General features: G+C 50.3%; 1 protein-coding gene across 2 annotated transcripts in view; it reads left to right on the forward strand.

Annotated features, from left to right (window-relative positions):
- DNAJB11 (DnaJ heat shock protein family (Hsp40) member B11) overlaps positions 1-17,511 on the forward strand; it is a 103,928-nt gene that overhangs the window by 15,285 nt on the left and 71,132 nt on the right. For both annotated transcript variants that reach the window (XM_075317817.1, XM_075317816.1), the window contains exons 2-3: positions 7,827-7,983; positions 10,054-10,151. In XM_075317817.1, the coding sequence (XP_075173932.1) occupies positions 7,827-7,983; positions 10,054-10,151 (255 nt within the window). The remainder of the gene's footprint in view (positions 1-7,826; positions 7,984-10,053; positions 10,152-17,511) is intronic.

Genomic DNA, 17,511 nt, shown 5'->3' on the forward strand with positions numbered 1-17,511 from the left:
ACATACTTGCGGTTTCGTAACCTCTCACTGCTGGCACCAGAGAATCCTGACAGTGTGCAGTGCATGCTGTGAGAATTCAGAGGTCTAAAGTCACATAGAAAGAGTGCAGACCCTGATAACCAACTAGGATAATCCCTCTAATGCTCCTAAGATAAATAAAAACGTACTAATCTTTAAAGGGAATCTCTTACCAGATTTTTCAGTTCTAAACCAAAATTAACTTGTTCAGCAGCTCCTGTGCTGTATTCTATAAAGGTGCATGTTATCCCCTGACTTCCCCTGTGGACCTCACAAATACCTTTAGAAAATCTCCCGCTGTGCATGTAAATCCTTGGGTCTGATCTGATGGGCTTCCCAGGTTGCGGCTCCTGTCCCTCCTTTTTGGCATTGATCGCGGTCCTCCTTTGATAGTTGACGTGGATGAATGCATCCAGAGCCATCCACATACCTGGGCAAAATGTCACGCCTGCGAAGAGACATTGCCATCTCGGCAGATGCACTTCGTTCTGCCCTAATGCAGACAGAGCCGTAAACATAGGTGCGCCTGCGTGATCCAGCGAGTTCTCTGAGCAGGGGTGAGGTTTTGCCCGGCGATGTGGATGACGTCACCTGTGTACATAGCTACAGTACATCACCAGAACCACCATCAGTGCAGACATACATCACTAGAACCACCATCAGTATAGAAATACATTGCCAGTGCAGGATTGTGTTGCCCCAGCCAGTGCAGGGATCAATTGTAATGTCAGCCCATATACTGTACAATTGTACTGCATGAACCTACAATACTGCATGAACCTACAATTTCCAGTAGGGATTTAACAATGGTAAGAAGATACTGGGGTTTTTATTGTTATCTAATATGACCCTTACACCATTCCTTTTATGGTACCTTTCGCAATTTCTCCTCTTTCCATTTTTTTTTTTTATATTGTCCTGCACACATTGCCCAGTCTCAATATTTCTTTGTCGCTCCATTGGGAGACCCAGACAATTGGGTGTATAGCTTCTGCCTCCGGAGGCCACACAAAGTATTACACTTTAAAAAGTGTAACCCCTCCCCTCTGCCTATACACCCTCCCGTGGATCACGGGCTCCTCAGTTTTATGCTTTGTGTGGAAGGAGGCACACATCCACTCATGCATTCTCATATTAGTTATGTCGGTTGGAAGAAAAGAGGGCCCCCACGGGGCCCCCGGCATGTTCCCTTCTCACCCCACTACGTCGGCGGTGTTGTTAAGGTTGAGGTACCCATTGCGGGTACAAAGGCCGGAGCCTCATGCCGTCTCCTTCACCATCCCTTAGCGGCTCTGGGAGAAGTGGGATCCTGAACGGTCAGCCATTTGCTGGGACCGTGCTCCCTCCGCAGCCCCTGTGGGAATCTGCCGGACCGGAGTCTATTCATCCTCAGGGACCGGGCCCTGCAACTCTAAGGTACTCTGTGTCCCCATTGGGGAATATGCAGGAGCGCACCTTCTTCCCGGACGCTGCGGCAGCTGCTGAATTGAGAAGGCCGGCGGACTTCCGCGCCGACCGTGCCTGCTTGTTGGGCGCGGTCTCAAATTTAGTCCCCGGCTTCATCGCGGCCTAGTCGCAAAAATCCCGCCCCCGGGCCTGCCTGTCAGGGGTAAGGGCGGGACTGCCGACCTGACGTCGGATGTGAGGGCTGGAGCATCCTGCATGTTTCCTCCCCCCTCACTGATCACTGTGGGGACCCCAGATTCCCGCACTTTCCTGGCGCCGCCCACGGCTCCACTCCTCCCCTGAGATCTCCGGCAGCCATTTTTTGGGCATTCTGCCGGTGGAGGATTCTCAGGAACAGCTCTGCAGCTCCAGGGGACCTAAAGCTGGGAATCTGGAGGCACACACTCCGCTTGTTAGCGGTCGGTAAGCCACACCGGTCACCCGGTGCTGGTCCCCCCCCAGGGTGCCGGAATAGATACGTATTTATATATATATATTTCTGTTCGGTCGGGCTGTATACCCTGTTTTTTGCCCATATACCCTCAGTGATCATTCTCCTAGGAGACAACAGCATGTCGTCCACAAGGAGCAAAGCTGTTAAGGCACAGGGTTTTTTTGCGGCCTGTACCTCTTGTGGGGCTATGTTACCTGCGGGTTCCACCTACCCTCACTGTGAGCAATGCTCGACACCTGTTTCACTTGCTCAGCCGGAGCCTCGGTCACTAGTGGACCCCTCGGCTCATGTAGACCCCCCCTGCTCCCCCTGTCCAGGCGGCAGGGACAGAGTTTGCTGCGTTTGCTGAGAAACTCTGAGTCACTTTCACAATCCATGGCTCAGTCTATGGACAAATGGTCTGCCAAGCTGCTAGAAGCTTTGCAGTCCAGACCGGTCCTTACACAGGCCCCGGCCCCTGTTGGATCATCACCTCCAGGCCCCTCTCGGTCCGCGCCGCAGCGCGCTCCCAGGTTGGGCCCTAGGTCCCACGTGGAGGACTCCTGCCAGGACCACAGTCCTAGACAGGCTAAGCGGGCTCGCTGGGAATCTTCCCCGACTTCTTCACGCTGCTCGGGTTCCCAGCTTGAGGACTCTCTGGAGGACGAGGCGGACGTCGCAGCTCAGGGTTCTGACCCTGACGTCGCCCTTAACCTTGATACACCTGAGGGGGACGCATTAGTGAATGATCTTATCTCGTCCATCAACCAGGTGTTGGATCTCTCTCCCCCGCCTCCTACTGTGGAGGAGTCGGCGTCTCAGCAGGAGAAACACCAGTTTCGGTTCCCCAAACGTACACGTAGTGCGTTCTTCGATCACTCTAACTTCAGAGACGCTGTCCAGAAGCCCAGAGCGGTTCCGGACAAGCGCTTTACTAAGCGCCTCACTGACACGCGTTACCCCTTCCCCGCTGAAGTCGTTAAGGGGTGGGCTCAATGTCCCAAGGTGGATCCTCCAGTCTCTAGATTGGCGGCTAGATCTGTGGTATCGGTGGCAGATGGCTCATCGCTAAAGGATGCCACTGACAGGCAGATAGCGCTCCTGGTGAAGTCCATCTTTGAGGCCACGGGCGCGTCCTTTGCCCCGGCCTTTGCAGCCGTGTGGGCACTCCAAGCTATCTCGGCTTGTCTGACTGAGATTAATGCTGTCACACGTAATTCTGCTCCGCAAGTTGCGTCTTTGACTTCTCAAGCGTCAGTTTTTTCTTCCTACGCCATGAACGCAGTTCTAGACTCGGCTAGCCGTACAGCTGTGGCATCCGCTAACTCTGTGGCAGTCCGCCGGGCCATGTGGCTGCGCGAATGGAAGGCAGACTCGGCCTCCAAGAGGTTCTTAACCGGTTTGCCGTTTTCTGGCGAACGCTTGTTTGGCGAACGATTGGATGAGATTATTAAGGAATCCAAGGGAAAGGACTCCTCCTTACCCCAGTCCAGACCTCAGAGACCTCAACAACGGAAAATACAATCGAGGTTTCGGTCCTTTCGTCCCTCCGCCAAGCCCCAATCCTCTTCATCCAGCAGGCAGGAGAAAGGCCAGAGGAACTCCTATGCGTGGCGGTCCAAGTCACGCCCCCAAAAGGCCGCAGGAGGCACTGCCTCCAAGGCGGCCTCCTCATGACTCTCGGCATCCCCTAACCGCATCCTCGGTCGGTGGCAGGCTCTCCCGCTTTGGCGATGCCTAGTGGCCACATGTTCAAGACCGATGGGTGAGAGACATTCTGTCTCATGGTTACAGGATAGAGTTCAGCTCTCGTCCTGCGGCTCGTTTCTTCAGAACCTCTCCGCCCCCCGCTCAGGCCGACGCACTTTTTCAGGCGGTGGACGCTCTGAAGACAGGAGTTGTGACCCCCGTTCCCCTTCAGGAACGTGGTCGCGGCTTTTACTCCAACTTGTTCGTGGTGCCAAAAAAGGACGGATCATTCCGTCCCGTTCTGGACCTCAAACTGCTCAACAGACACGTGAGAACCAGACGGTTTCGGATGGAATCTCTCCGCTCGGTCATCGCCTCGATGTCACAAGGAGACTTCCTAGCATCGATCGACATCAAAGATGCTTATCTCCACGTGAAGATCGCACCCGAACATCAACGCTTCTTGCGTTTCGCCATCAGGGACGAACACCTTCAGTTCGTGGCATTGCCTTTCGGCCTGGCGACAGCCCCACGAGTTTTCACCAAAGTTATGGCATCCGTCGTGGCGGTCCTACACTCTCAGGGCCATTCGGTGATTCCCTACTTAGACGATCTCCTAGTCAGGGCCCCTTCTCGGGTGGCGTGTCAACACAGCCTTACAGTCGCTCTGACGACTCTCCAGCAGTTCGGGTGGATCATCAACTTCCCAAAATCCAAGTTGACACCGACCCAATCACTGACTTACCTCGGGATGGAGTTTCATACACAGTCAGCGGTAGTCAAGCTACCGCGAGACAAACAGCTTTCTCAGCAGGCAGGGGTGCAATCACTTCTTCGGAGTCAGTCACACCCCTTAAGGCGCCTCATGCACTTCCTGGGGAAGATGGTGGCAGCAATGGAGGCAGTGCCGTTCGCGCAATTCCATCTACGGCAGCTCCAATGGGACATTCTCCGCAAATGGGACAGGAGGTCGGCTTCCCTCGACAGGAACGTCTCTCTTTCCCTTGCAACCAAGACGTCACTTCAGTGGTGGCTCCTTCCCAATTCTCTATCGCAGGGAAAATCCTTCCTACCCCCAACCTGGGCTGTGGTCACCACGGACGCGAGCCTGTCAGGGTGGGGAGCGGTTTTTCTCCACCACAGGGCTCAGGGAACCTGGACTCCGATAGTCTTCCCTTCAGATCAATGTTCTGGAAATAAGGGCAGTGTATCTAGCCCTATTGGCTTTTCAGCGGTGGCTGGAGGGCAGGCAGACCCGTATCCAGTCGGACAACGCCACTGCCGTCGCATACATCAACCACCAAGGCGGCACTCGCAGTCGTCAAGCCTTCCAGGAAGTCCGGCGGATTCTGCAGTGGGTGGAAGCCACAGCCTCCACCATCTCCGCAGTTCACATCCCGGGCGTAGAAAACTGGGAAGCAGATTTTCTCAGTCGTCAGGGCATGGATGCGGGGAAATGGTCTCTGCACCCAGAAGTGTTTCGAGAGATCTGTTGCCGCTGGGGAACGCCGGACGTCGATCTCATGGCGTCACGGCACAACAACAAAGTCCCGGCATTCATGGCACGGTCTCAGGATCACAGAGCTCTGGCGGCGGATGCGTTAGTTCAGGACTGGTCGCAGTTCCGACTGCCTTGTGTGTTTCCTCCTCTGGCGATGCTGCCCAGAGTGTTACGCAAGATCAGGTCCGACTGCCGTCGCGCCATTCTCGTCGCTTCAGACTGGCCGAGGCGGTCGTGGTACCCGGATCTGTGGCATCTCACGGTGGGTCAGCCGTGGGCGCTTCCAGACCGCCCAGACTTGCTGTCACAAGGGCCATTTTTCCATCTGAATTCTGTGGCCCTCCACCTGACTGTGTGGCCATTGAGTCCTGGCTCCTAGCGTCTTCAGGGTTATCTCAGGATGTCATTGCCACCATGAGACAAGCCAGGAAGCCAACGTCCGCCAAGATCTATTACAGGTCTTGGCAAATCTTCTTATCCTGGTGCTCTGATAACTGTTTCTCTCCATGGCCGTTTGCCTTACCCACTTTTCTTTCATTCCTCCAATCCGGAATGGACAAGGGTTTGTCACTCGGCTCTCTCAAGGGCCAAGTATCTGCGCTCTCCGTATTTTTTCAAAAGCGTCTAGCCAGGCTTCCGCAGGTCCGAACGTTCCTGCAGGGAGTTTGCCACATAGTCCCACCTTACAAGCGTCCGCTGGAACCCTGGGATCTTAACAGGGTGCTAACGGCTCTTCAGAAACCACCTTTCGAGCCGCTGCGGGATGTCTCTATCACGTCTTTTGCAAAAGGTGGCCTTTCTAGTGGCAATTACATCACTCCAGAGAGTGCCTGTGCTTGCAGCGCTATCATGCAAAGCCCCCTTCCTGGTGTTTCAACAGGATAAGGTGGTTCTGCGTCCGGTTCCGGAATTTCTCCCTAAGGTTGTATCTACTTTTCATCTCAATCAGGATATCTCCTTACCTTCATTTTGCCCTAATCCAATTCACCAATGTGAAAAGGATTTGCACTCTTTTGATCTGGTGAGAGCACTCCGGCTCTACGTGTCTCGCACGGCGCCCCTGCGTCGTTCAGATGCGCTCTTTGTTCTTGTCGCTGGCCAGCGTAAGGGTTCTCAGGCTTCCAAGTCAATCTTGGCTCGGTGGATCAAGGAACCGATTCTCGAAGCCTACCGTTCTTCTGGGCTTCCGCTTCCTTCAGGGCTGAAAGCCCATTCTACCAGAGCCGTGGGTGCGTCCTGGGTGTTGCGGCACCAGGCTACGGCTCAGCAGTTGTGTCAGGCAACGACGTGGTCTAGTCTGCACACTTTCACGAAACACTATCAAGTGCATACCTATGCTTCGGCAGACGCCAGTCTAGGTAGGCGAGTCCTTCAGGCGGCGGTTGCTCACCTGTAAGAGGAGGGCCGTTTCGGCTCTTTTTATTGAGGTATTCTTTTACCCACCCAGGGACTGCTTTTGGACGTCCCAATTGTCTGGGTCTCCCAATGGAGCGACAAAGAAGGGAATTTTGTTTACTTACCGTAAATTCCTTTTCTTCTAGCTCCTATTGGGAGACCCAGCACCCGCCCCTGTTCCCTTCGGGCTGGTTGTTCTTTTGTGTACACATGTTGTTCATGTTGAATTGTTCTTTTGGTTCATGGTTCAGTTCTCCGAACATCCTTCGGATATGAATTGGTATAGGGTAAATTCAAAGTCTTCTCCTTCCTGCTTTTGCACCAAAACTGAGGAGCCCGTGATCCACGGGAGGGTGTATAGGCAGAGGGGAGGGGGTTACACTTTTTAAAGTGTAATACTTTGTGTGGCCTCCGGAGGCAGAAGCTATACACCCAATTGTCTGGGTCTCCCAATAGGAGCTAGAAGAAAAGGAATTTACGGTAAGTAAACAAAATTCACTTCTTTTCTCCCTTCATACTATCACCTCACACATTTCTCCCCCATACAATCCAGCTGCGCAGTAAAAGTGTAGTGTAGAAAACATATTACCATGGGTGAAGTTTAGTCACAGAATCAAAGACATTCTATTGAGTTAGAACAAATCACTGCTTATCAAGTGATTTTCCACTTTGTGTATTATTTATAAGAATTTATTTTTGTATAAAACACGCTGCATCCAAAACAATGCTCACACTGATCGTTTGCACCCTTAAAGGGGACATTCATTAGGAACACGCTTAGTTTGCTCAGTTTTGGAAGTCATTCCCTATCATTGAATAAGGGATACCTGGCTTAAGGTAAGGGTGATTGCAGCAAAAAGAAAAAAAAATATCCAGCAGCCACATCTTCATAGAGAAAATATTTTTCTTAAAATTCCATTTTATTGAAAACTAATTAAAAATCATAGTGCAGCAAGTTATAAATACGCGATAAGGTAAGGGTGCTATTGTCGGGATGCCAATAGTGCCGAGAACCGAGGCTCTAAAGAGCCCTGTGTGAATGTAGCCATGGTCAGTCATGCACTACTGCCCATTCCTTTTCATGGGTACCGCCGTGATATTTGAGCAGTGCGCTCACATGTCATTGAATAAATGAAGACTTCGAAGTGCATGTGGTCAACCACTGCTCCATTCAGACAAAGCTCTTCAGATACCCGGTTTTCGGAGAGTTTGCCCCTGGTGATTCCCTTTTCAACTTCCAGAGTTGAATACCTCTTCAACAGAGAAGTTGTCATGTCTGATTACGAAGCTGTCAGTCTGCAGGTTTTGAATCGCTTATAATAACATATGTCTTTCTTATTTCAGACGTGATTTCTATAAAATCCTAGGAGTTTCACGTGGCGCTACTGTAAAGGAAATAAAAAAGGCCTATAGAAAGCTAGCTTTGCAGTTGCATCCAGACCGAAATCCAGATGATCCACAAGCGCAAGATAAATTTCAAGATTTAGGTGCTGCCTATGAGGTTAGTAAAAAGTGCTGAAGTATATACAGCGGTTAAAATAAGTCTTGACCACGTCACCAATTGCCTTAGTTAATCTATTTCTAAATTAGCTATTGAAATTAATTTTGTACCAGATGTCTGTAACAATCCATCCAATCCACACAGGCAAAAAAAAAAAAATCAAACCATAGATGTCCATAACTTAAATTGTGTAATAATGAAAAATGACACAGCAAAAATGTATTGACAATATGAAGAAAGAGGTGCAGAAAGCCATTGAAAGTCATGACACCTCCTGAAATCTATCAGTGATTAGAAAGCAATCCTGCCACTTAGTGAAAAATATCAGCTGGTTCAACTGGTAGCCATTAAAAGGTATCTCATTACCAATTTGCCAGAAAAGAAACATTGCATGATGGGTAAAACCAGTGAGCTGTCACAAAATCTTTGGAAGTGGAAAGAGCATCACTTCACCATAAACCAGCCCTAACTAGGTGGTCCCTGCAAGACTTTAGATAGAGGCGTGAAAATAATTATCTTGAAGAGTTGGTCAAGAGCCAAGGACCACCTGTGGAGAGCAACAGAAAGACCTGGAATCGGCAGGTACAATAGTTTCAAAGAAAACAATAAGTAATACACTCAACCTCCATGGCCTGTATGCACATTCACCACGCAACACTCGATAAACAAAGTGTTTAAGTGTGTTTTAACATTTGCTGAAAAACATTTAGGTAAGCCTGTGCAATACTGGGAGAATATAGTCTGGTCAAATAAGACCAAAATTGAACTCTTTGGGTGCCATAATAAACACCATGTTTGTAGGGCAAAAGGCACTGAATATCACCATAAAGACATGATACCAACAGTGAAGTTTGGAGATAGGAACATCATGGTGTGGGGCTGTTTTTCAGCATACGGCACTGGCAATCGTCATATAATTTAAGGAAGGATGAATGGTCAAATGTACTTGAGACATTCTTGATAAAAATCTGCTGCCATCTACCAGGATGTTGACAATGAAATGAGGATGGAGAAAGAAAATAAAGCTACTAAAATGGCCCAGCCAATCACCTGACATGAATCTAATAGAAAATTTATGGGAAGAACTAAAGATCAGAGTTCATAGAACCCACTGAACCGTGGGAGAGTGTTTATGTGGAAGACTGGTCCAAAATCACACATGAGCGATGCATGTGACTAGTTTCTCCATATGGGAGCCGTCTTGAAGCTGTGATTTTCTCCCCCCAACAAAGGCTTTTGTACGAACTAATACATTTCAGTATCTGTGTTCAATACTTTTTTCCCTGTGTCATTTCTCTTTATTACAAATCACAAAATGGCCATCTATGGTTAGGAAATGAAATTAATGTGGATTGGATGGGTTGTTACTGATATCTGGGGATATGTTCAATACTTATTTCACTTGCTCTAAGCTGTGGTCTAGCTATAAGCTTTCCTGTAACTTACTACCTATAGATAACAGACTGACAACACGTGATGGACTGAATCACTTCCTATATTCTTAGATTACGATAAAATAATTTTTAGTACGAGATTGTGGGGTTCTGCTTCCCAGCACCTCTGTGGTCAGTTAATGGAAGGTACTGTGGAGCACCAGAAGTGGCTCAGCTCGGTATGTTGTCTAGTGCCACTGAATGGCACCACACTCTTCCTTTTCCTTGTATTGGAGAGAGCTTGTACTACGAATCACAGCCACGACACAAGCTGGGGAGCTATGCTACTTTTGGGGCCTTCAAGTCAATGATGAGGGGAGTTCTGGTAGTCAGGCCACCACAGATCTGATTATAATGACCAATCTTAAAGATCGATAGTGAATTCCCAGAGGAGTGTAAATTCGGCCTTGGCTCCAATTTACTGTGACTTTTTCTGATAAGCGATTATTGGGGCTTATACAGGTATTAGTTGCCTAAAGTCTCCCCAATGAAGACTTGAGGTGGGACACTGGATTATGTAAAGTGGATGTGGTTGAATTGCAACTGAACTGTCCAGTCATCCCACTGTATTGTATTGTAAGGACGAAATATAAATTATAATTTTTTTTTTTTCCTTTACCATGAATTGTGCATTTAGGTGCTTTCTGATGAGGAAAAACGAAAACAGTATGATGCATATGGGGAAGAAGGACTTAAAGAGGGCCATCAAGGTTCCCATGGTGATATATTCTCACAGTAAGTAGTTCCGGGCAAAATCCCTTTTTGTATTTACATTATTGTTCTGTATTCTATTTAGCGCTGCTTAGGCCACGCTCACACCAGCGGTATTTTGCCGCAAACCGGATCCGTCATAAATGCGTTTCAGTTCCATTCATTTACAATGGAATCGTGGCAAGATGCAATGACATGCGGTTCTGTATGCCTCACGCAACCGTATGTCACTATATCTGCCTTACATAGACTGTGAGCACCCCCCTCAGAAGTATGAGCTTGCTGACATGGTTTATTGCTGCGTTCAAGCATATTTTGTTGTCCTCTGTGCTATCAGTGCATAGGACCTATCTATTCTATTCTGCCATGTTTACCATGACCAATCCTCTTTAGGCCACGTGCACACATTGAGTATTTGGTGAGTTTTTGTAAGCCGAAACCAGGAGTGGAAAAGTATATTAGTAACGCGGGCATCACTTCTGCATTTTATACCAACTGCTGGTTTTGGCTTACAAATAATGAGGGGAAAAACCGTGTACTCCGCGTGTTAACATGACCTTAAAGAATATGGATATAATTTTTAGTCTTTTTTTCTTTCCTTAGTTTTAAAAAAAAAAAAAAAAGTGCAACCGTGCAAACAAAATTTGTTGTATTATTAAAGAATAAAGCAGAGGTTCTTCTGTATCCATTGTGTATACTTGTTTCCTAGTTGATACGCCATCTCTGAGTTGGCTGCCATCTTGATTCCTTCTCCCTCTCTGATATGGCTCCCTACTGCAGACTATTTGCCAAGAGGCAAGAGTTTCATTGTAATGTTACTCCAGTCTTATAGCAGACCGTGATAGATTAGTTACATGCAGCTGCTGTCCCCGATTTATACAACCAGGTCAGTCTATCCTATGTTATACAGGTTCAGTCTCTTCTCCCTAACGTGTTGCCCCAAAAATAAAGCAGGGTCTTATATTATTCTTTTTGCTCTGAAAGATGAGCTAGTGCTTATTTTCAGGGGATGTCTTATTTCTTCATCGTTCCTTCCATGGGAGACCCAGACCATGGGTGTATAGCTACTGCCTCCGGAGGACACACAAAGTACTACACTTAAAACGTGTAGCTCCTCCCTCCGGGCTATATACACCCCATGGATGACAATCTAACCAGTTCAATGCTTTGTGTTTCAGGAGGTCACACACACACATGCATTCTGATTTTTTTTCATTTTTAAGTTTTTATTTTTAAAGATTTGGAAGAAAAGCGGGTCCAATCTGGACTCCCGGCATGTCCCTTCACACCCCACTGTGTCGGCGGTGCTGTTAAGGTTGACTTTGCAAGGCTGGAGCCTTCACATGCCGCGCTCCTTCAACATCCTTTTCAGGCTCTGGTTTGAAGTGGGAGCTAACACGGTCCTCTCTGCTGTGCAGGAGACCGGTCTCCATCCGCAGCCCTGTCAGGTTCCTGCTGGACGGAGCATTTGACCTTCCCTTAGGGACATGGCCCTGCGTCTCAAAAGCTAAGTATTGAGACGTTTTTCAGGGGTCCCGGGTACTTTTATTGAGGGGGAGAGTATGTTATTTGTCTTTTACTGTAATTCCGGCCGGTTCTCGGTGTTTTTCCGGAGAACCGCGTCGGGGGTGCCTGCTCGTCGGCCGCACGCTACTAATCTAGGCCCCGGCTTCAGTTTGGGCCTAGTTTCGGTTTCAGCGTCCCTGCATGTCACTCATGCAGATGCATAGGTGGCGCCGCCCACCGGCCGGCTAGCAGAGGGGAGGACACTCCTTTCTGTGGAGATGTTCCCTCCCCTGTATCTCTCCTTGGCCCTCTGGTTTCCCGCTCTTGGGCTTCTCCCCGCCCCCCTCCTCCTTCCAGTGCCATTTTCTCAGCGTTCTTACACTGATCGGCGCTGGATGCTGCAGCTGCTGCTTTTGGAGAAGGCTGACGCTTTACTGGGGGTCTGAGCTGTGGAATCCGGAGGTCACACAGAGAGCGGTCTGGTAAGCCACAACCTCTGGTTGTGGGCTTTTTATTATACACTCTCAGGGCATTCTACAGGAGTGTATTCCAGCTGCAGAGCTTCACCTCAGCAGCATGTCTGTCACTAGGAGCAAGGCTGCAAAGCTGTACGCTATATGCACTGCTTGTAAGCTCATTCTGCCAGAGCCAAGCACATACCCACATTGTGATGCCTGCTCTAACATGGTGATCCCTCAGCCTGGAGCCTCCTCAGGGGTTCCTCCGGCCACTCCAGCCCAGATGGCTGATCCCCCGGCCTGGGTAGCATCTTTTTCCAGAGCTATTTCCCAGTCTTTTGCCGACTCTATGGGACAGCTGTCCCGGACACTGCAGACCATGCATCAGCCTCCTTCTCAGGCTGCCTCTGTTGCTCCGAGCTCTGCAGAGCCCTCAGAGCATGTTTTAGGACCCCGTCCTCCTAAACGGAGACGCAGGGACCCTTCTCCTTCCTCGTCTCACGGCTCTGATTCTCGGGCCGAGGTGCAGGGCGAGGAGGATACTTTTACTGTGGGTTCAGACGCTAGCTCTAGGTACCCCATTGCCTTGTCTGAGGATGATGCGGACGTTAGTGACTTGATTGCGTCCATTAACTCCGTTCTGAACCTCACGCCACCAGTGTCAGAGGAACCAGCCTCTCTGGTGGAGATACATCAGTTTGCCTCACCTAAGAAGGCTCGGAGTACGTTTTTTAACCACTCCAGTTTTCAGGCCACTGTCACCAAACCCAGGGCCTGTCCTGACAAACGCTTTCCAAAGCGTAGTTCTGATGACCGTTTTCCCTTTCCACCAGATGTGGTAAAGGAGTGGGCTCAGTCCCCAAAGGTAGACCCTCCGGTGTCTAGAATCTCAGCCCGCACAGTCGTAGCGGTGGCTGATGGCACCTCTCTTAAGGATCCCACTGACCGACAGGTTGACCTTCTGGCCAAGTCTGTATATGAGGCGGCAGGAGCCTGAAGTATCTTGCGGGCCTCCCCTTTGCTGGGTCCCGGCTGTTTGGTGAACAACTGGATGAAATAATTAAGGAAGCGACTGGAGGGAAGAGTACTTCCTTGCCACAAGCTAAAGCCAAGAGACCTGTCCAGGGCAGGAACCAATCGAGGTTTCGTTCCTTTCGTTCCTCTAACTGGTCAGCCTCTAAGCCCTCAGCCTCGTCCACTACCGCAGCCAAGGATCGTAAACCCATCTGGCGCGCAAAGCCGCGTCCTCAGAAGTCCGGAGGAGCCGCTGCCACTAAGGCAGCCCCCTCTTGACTATCTGGCTGCGCCAGCAACGTCCTTAGTCGGTGGCAGGCTCTCCCGCTTTGGCGACGTGTGGTTTCAACACGTCTCCGATCAGTGGGTGCGGGATATCATCTCCCACGGCTACAGGATAGAATTTTCCTCCAGCCCGCCAAACAGATTTTTTCTGTCCACCCCTCCCTGCTCCAAGGCCGCCGCCTTCTCTCAGGCCGTGGCATCCCTGCAGGCCAACGGGGTTATTGTTCCGGTTCCCGCTCGGGAACGGTTCAGAGGTTTCTACTCCAACCTCTTTCTAGTCCCCAAGAAGGACGGTTCCTTCCGGCCCATCCTGGATCTCAAGCTTCTGAACAAGCATGTTCAGGTGCGGCGTTTTCGCATGGAGTCTCTGAGATCGGTCATTGCATCAATGACCCAAGGAGATTTTCTGGCATCCATCGACATCAGGGATGGCTATCTACACGTGCCTATCGCGGTTTCACACCAGCGTTGGCTCCGCTTTGCAATCGGAGAGGAACATTTCCAATTCGTGGCTCTCCCCTTCGGGTTAGCCACGGCCCCTCGTGTTTTCACCAAGGTTATGGCAGCAGTGGTTGCGGTTCTGCACCTTCAGGGGTTGGCAGTAATCCCCTACCTGGACGATCTTCTAGTCAAGGCCTCATCCAGGGCAGACTGCCAGCGGAGTGTCTCGCTCACTCTCGCCACGCTTGTTCAGTTCGGGTGGCTTGTCAACCTGCCCAAGTCCACTCTGACCCCGACCCAGGGGCTTCTGTACCTAGGGATGCAATTCGAGACTCTGCCGGCACTTGTGAAGTTGCCCTTGGTCAAACAGCAGTCCCTTCAGCTAGCGGTGCGCTCTCTGCTGAGGCACCGCCGTCATTCCATCAGACACCTCATGCAGGTGCTGGGTCAGATGGTGGCGTCAATGGAAGCGGTTCCATTTGCGCAGTTCCATCTGCGTCCCCTGCAGTTGGACATTCTCCGCTGTTGGAACAAGCGGACCTCTTCCCTGCACAAGCTAGTGGCTCTGTCGCCACAGACCAGGAGCTCTCTTCAGTGGTGGCTTCGGCCCCTCTCTCTGTCACAGGGACGCTCCTTCCTGACTCCGTCCTGGGTGATTCTCACCACAGATGCCAGCCTCTCCGGTTGGGGAGCAGTTTTTCTCCATCACCGAGCACAGGGCACTTGGACTCCGTCCGAATCAGCCCTCCCGATCAATGTGCTGGAGATCAGAGCTGTGTTTCTAGCTCTCCTAGCCTTGCACCACCTGTTGGCGGGCAAGCACATTCGAGTCCAGTCGGACAACGCGACAACGGTTGCCTACATCAATCACCAGGGCGGAACTCGCAGCCGCCTGGCGATGTTGGAGGTTCAACGAATCCTCCAGTGGACGGAGGACTCCAAGTCCACCATATCAGCAGTCCACATCCCAGGCGTAGAAAACTGGGAGGCCGATTATCTCAGCCGTCAAACCGTGGACAGCGGCGAGTGGGCCCTACACCCGGCAGTCTTCAGGTCAATCTGCCGCAAGTGGGGTACTCCGGAAGTGGATCTAATGGCATCCCGGCACAACAACAAGGTTCCGGTTTACGTGGCTCGCTCCCACGATCCTCAGGCATTCGCAGCGGATGCGCTGGTTCAGGATTGGTCACAGTTCCGTCTGGCGTACGTGTTTCCCCCGCTAGCTCTCTTGGCCAGGGTTCTGCGCAAGATCAGAATGGGGGGCCGTCGGGTCATACTCATTGCCCCGGACTGGCCCAGGCGAGCTTGGTATCCAGATCTGCTCCGCCTGTCTGTAGAGGTGCCGTGGCATCTCCCAGACCGCCCAGACCTTCTCTCTCAAGGTCCGTTTTTCCGCCAGAATTCTGCGGCTCTCAGATTGACGGCGTGGCTCTTGAGTCCTGGATCCTGACGGCTTCAGGTATTCCCTCTGAGGTCCTCTCCACTATGACTCAGGCTCGGAAGTCTTCTTCGGCCAAGATTTATCACAGGACTTGGAGGATCTTCCTGTCCTGGTGTCGCTCTTCCGACCATGCTCCTTGGCCGTTCTCCTTGCCGACCATCCTGTCTTTTCTACAGGCTGGTCTACAGCTAGGACTGTCCCTCAATTCCCTCAAAGGACAGGTGTCGGCTCTGTCGGTATTATTCCAGCGGCGTATCGCCCGACTGGCTCAGGTGCGCACCTTCATGCAGGGCGCAGCTCACATCATTCCTCCTTACCGGCGGCCTTTGGATCCCTGGGACCTTAATCTGGACCTCACGGCCTTACAGAAACCCCCCTTTGAGCCTCTTAGGGAGGTTCCCTTGTTTAGACTTTCACAGAAAGTTGTTTTTCTAGTAGCCATAACTTCTCTCAGGAGAGTTTCTGATTTGGCTGCGCTCTCTTCGGAATCCCCCTTTTTGGTGTTTCACCAAGACAAGGTGGTTCTTCGTCCGACTCCGGATTTTCTCCCTAAGGTGGTGTCTTCCTTCCACCTTAACCAGGACATTTCTTTGCCCTCTCTTTGTCCGGCCCCTGTGCATCGCTTTGAGAAGGCGTTGCACACCTTGGATTTGGTGCGAGCGCTCCGAATCTATGTGTCACGCACCGCCGCTTTTAGGCGGTGCACCTCACTTTTTGTGCTAACCATGGGTCAGCGCAAGGGTCTCTGCTTCTAAACCGACCCTAGCTCGTTGGATTAGGTCGGCTATCGCCGATGCCTACCAGTGTTCTCAGGTGCCTCCCCCGCCGGGGATTAAGGCGCACTCGACCAGAGCTGTCGGTGCCTCCTGGGCTTTCAGGCACCAGGCTACGGCTCAGCAGGTTTGTCAGGCTGCCACTTGGTCCAGTCTGCACACTTTTTCGAAGCACTACCAAGTGCATGCTCATGCTTCGGCAGATGCGAGCTTGGGCAGACGCATCCTTCAGGCGGCTGTCGCCCATTTGTGAAGTTAGGTTTTGCCTACTTCTCAGTTTGGTTTATTTCCCACCCATGGACTGCTTTGGAACGTCCCATGGTCTGGGTCTCCCATGGAAGGAACGATGAAGAAAAAGAGAATTTTGTTTACTTACCGTAAATTCTTTTTCTTATAGTTCCGACATGGGAGACCCAGCACCCTCCCTGTTGCCTGTTGGCAGTTTTTGTTCCGTGTGTTTTCACGGGCTGTTGTTGTAGAGAGTTCCGGTTTTTCCGAGTTTTACTCTATCTCTACTTATGGGTGGATGTCCTCCTTCAGCTTTTGCACTGAACTGGTTAGATTGTCATCCAGGGGGTGTATATAGCCCGGAGGGAGGAGCTACACGTTTTAAGTGTAGTACTTTGTGTGTCCTCCGGAGGCAGTAGCTATACACCCATGGTATGAGTCTCCCATGTCAGAACTATAAGAAAAAGAATTTACGGTAAGTAAACAAAATTCTCTTTATTTCCCATGAACAACAATCCGCATTTATTCTTGCACAAAAATAACATGAGCAACTGACTATCTGTGACTATATTTGTACTCATAACCATGAATATCTAAGGTCCTGCAATGCGCTTTGAATCAGAAGAACTATTCAACATTTCCAATTGGAGGTATTTGGTAATATTATTATTATACCTACTACATATTACAAAAAAGTCTTAGAGATGGGAATAACCCTTTAATTCATACCAGGGAGGGTGATACCGATCAAAGCATTTTAGGGGATTGGGAGAGGGATCGCGCTTCCTCTGCCCTACGATCAGAGCAAAACTCCATAGGAATCGATGAGTGTCGTGGAACATTACGCCATTGGACTATGTCAGAACTTCAAGGATTTCTTTTTAATTAATAAATTAGTGAACGAGGGAGTGTTAGCCTTTATACAAATAATATATTTTTTTTGCGTGTCTTTAACGCTACACTTGCCAGGTTAGTATTGTGGGTGTCTAGAGACGCTTATCGATTACTAACCTTTGTCAATTTACAGGTGACGTCAACCCCAAAAGTATTACCCCGATTGCCAACGTATCTGGGCAGTCGGTAAGAGAGGTGGTCAAGCAACAGAATTGGCACATCTAATGGATGCACACTTCTGGGGCGCGGCTGCCGGCTGCTATTTGTAGGCTGGGAAGGGCCAAATTACGATGGACATTCCCAGCCTGATAATACCAGTCCCTAGCTGTGTGCTTTACCTTGGC

This window comes from Anomaloglossus baeobatrachus, chromosome 7 (genome assembly GCF_048569485.1).
Source record: "Anomaloglossus baeobatrachus isolate aAnoBae1 chromosome 7, aAnoBae1.hap1, whole genome shotgun sequence".
Lineage (NCBI taxonomy): Eukaryota > Metazoa > Chordata > Amphibia > Anura > Aromobatidae > Anomaloglossus > Anomaloglossus baeobatrachus.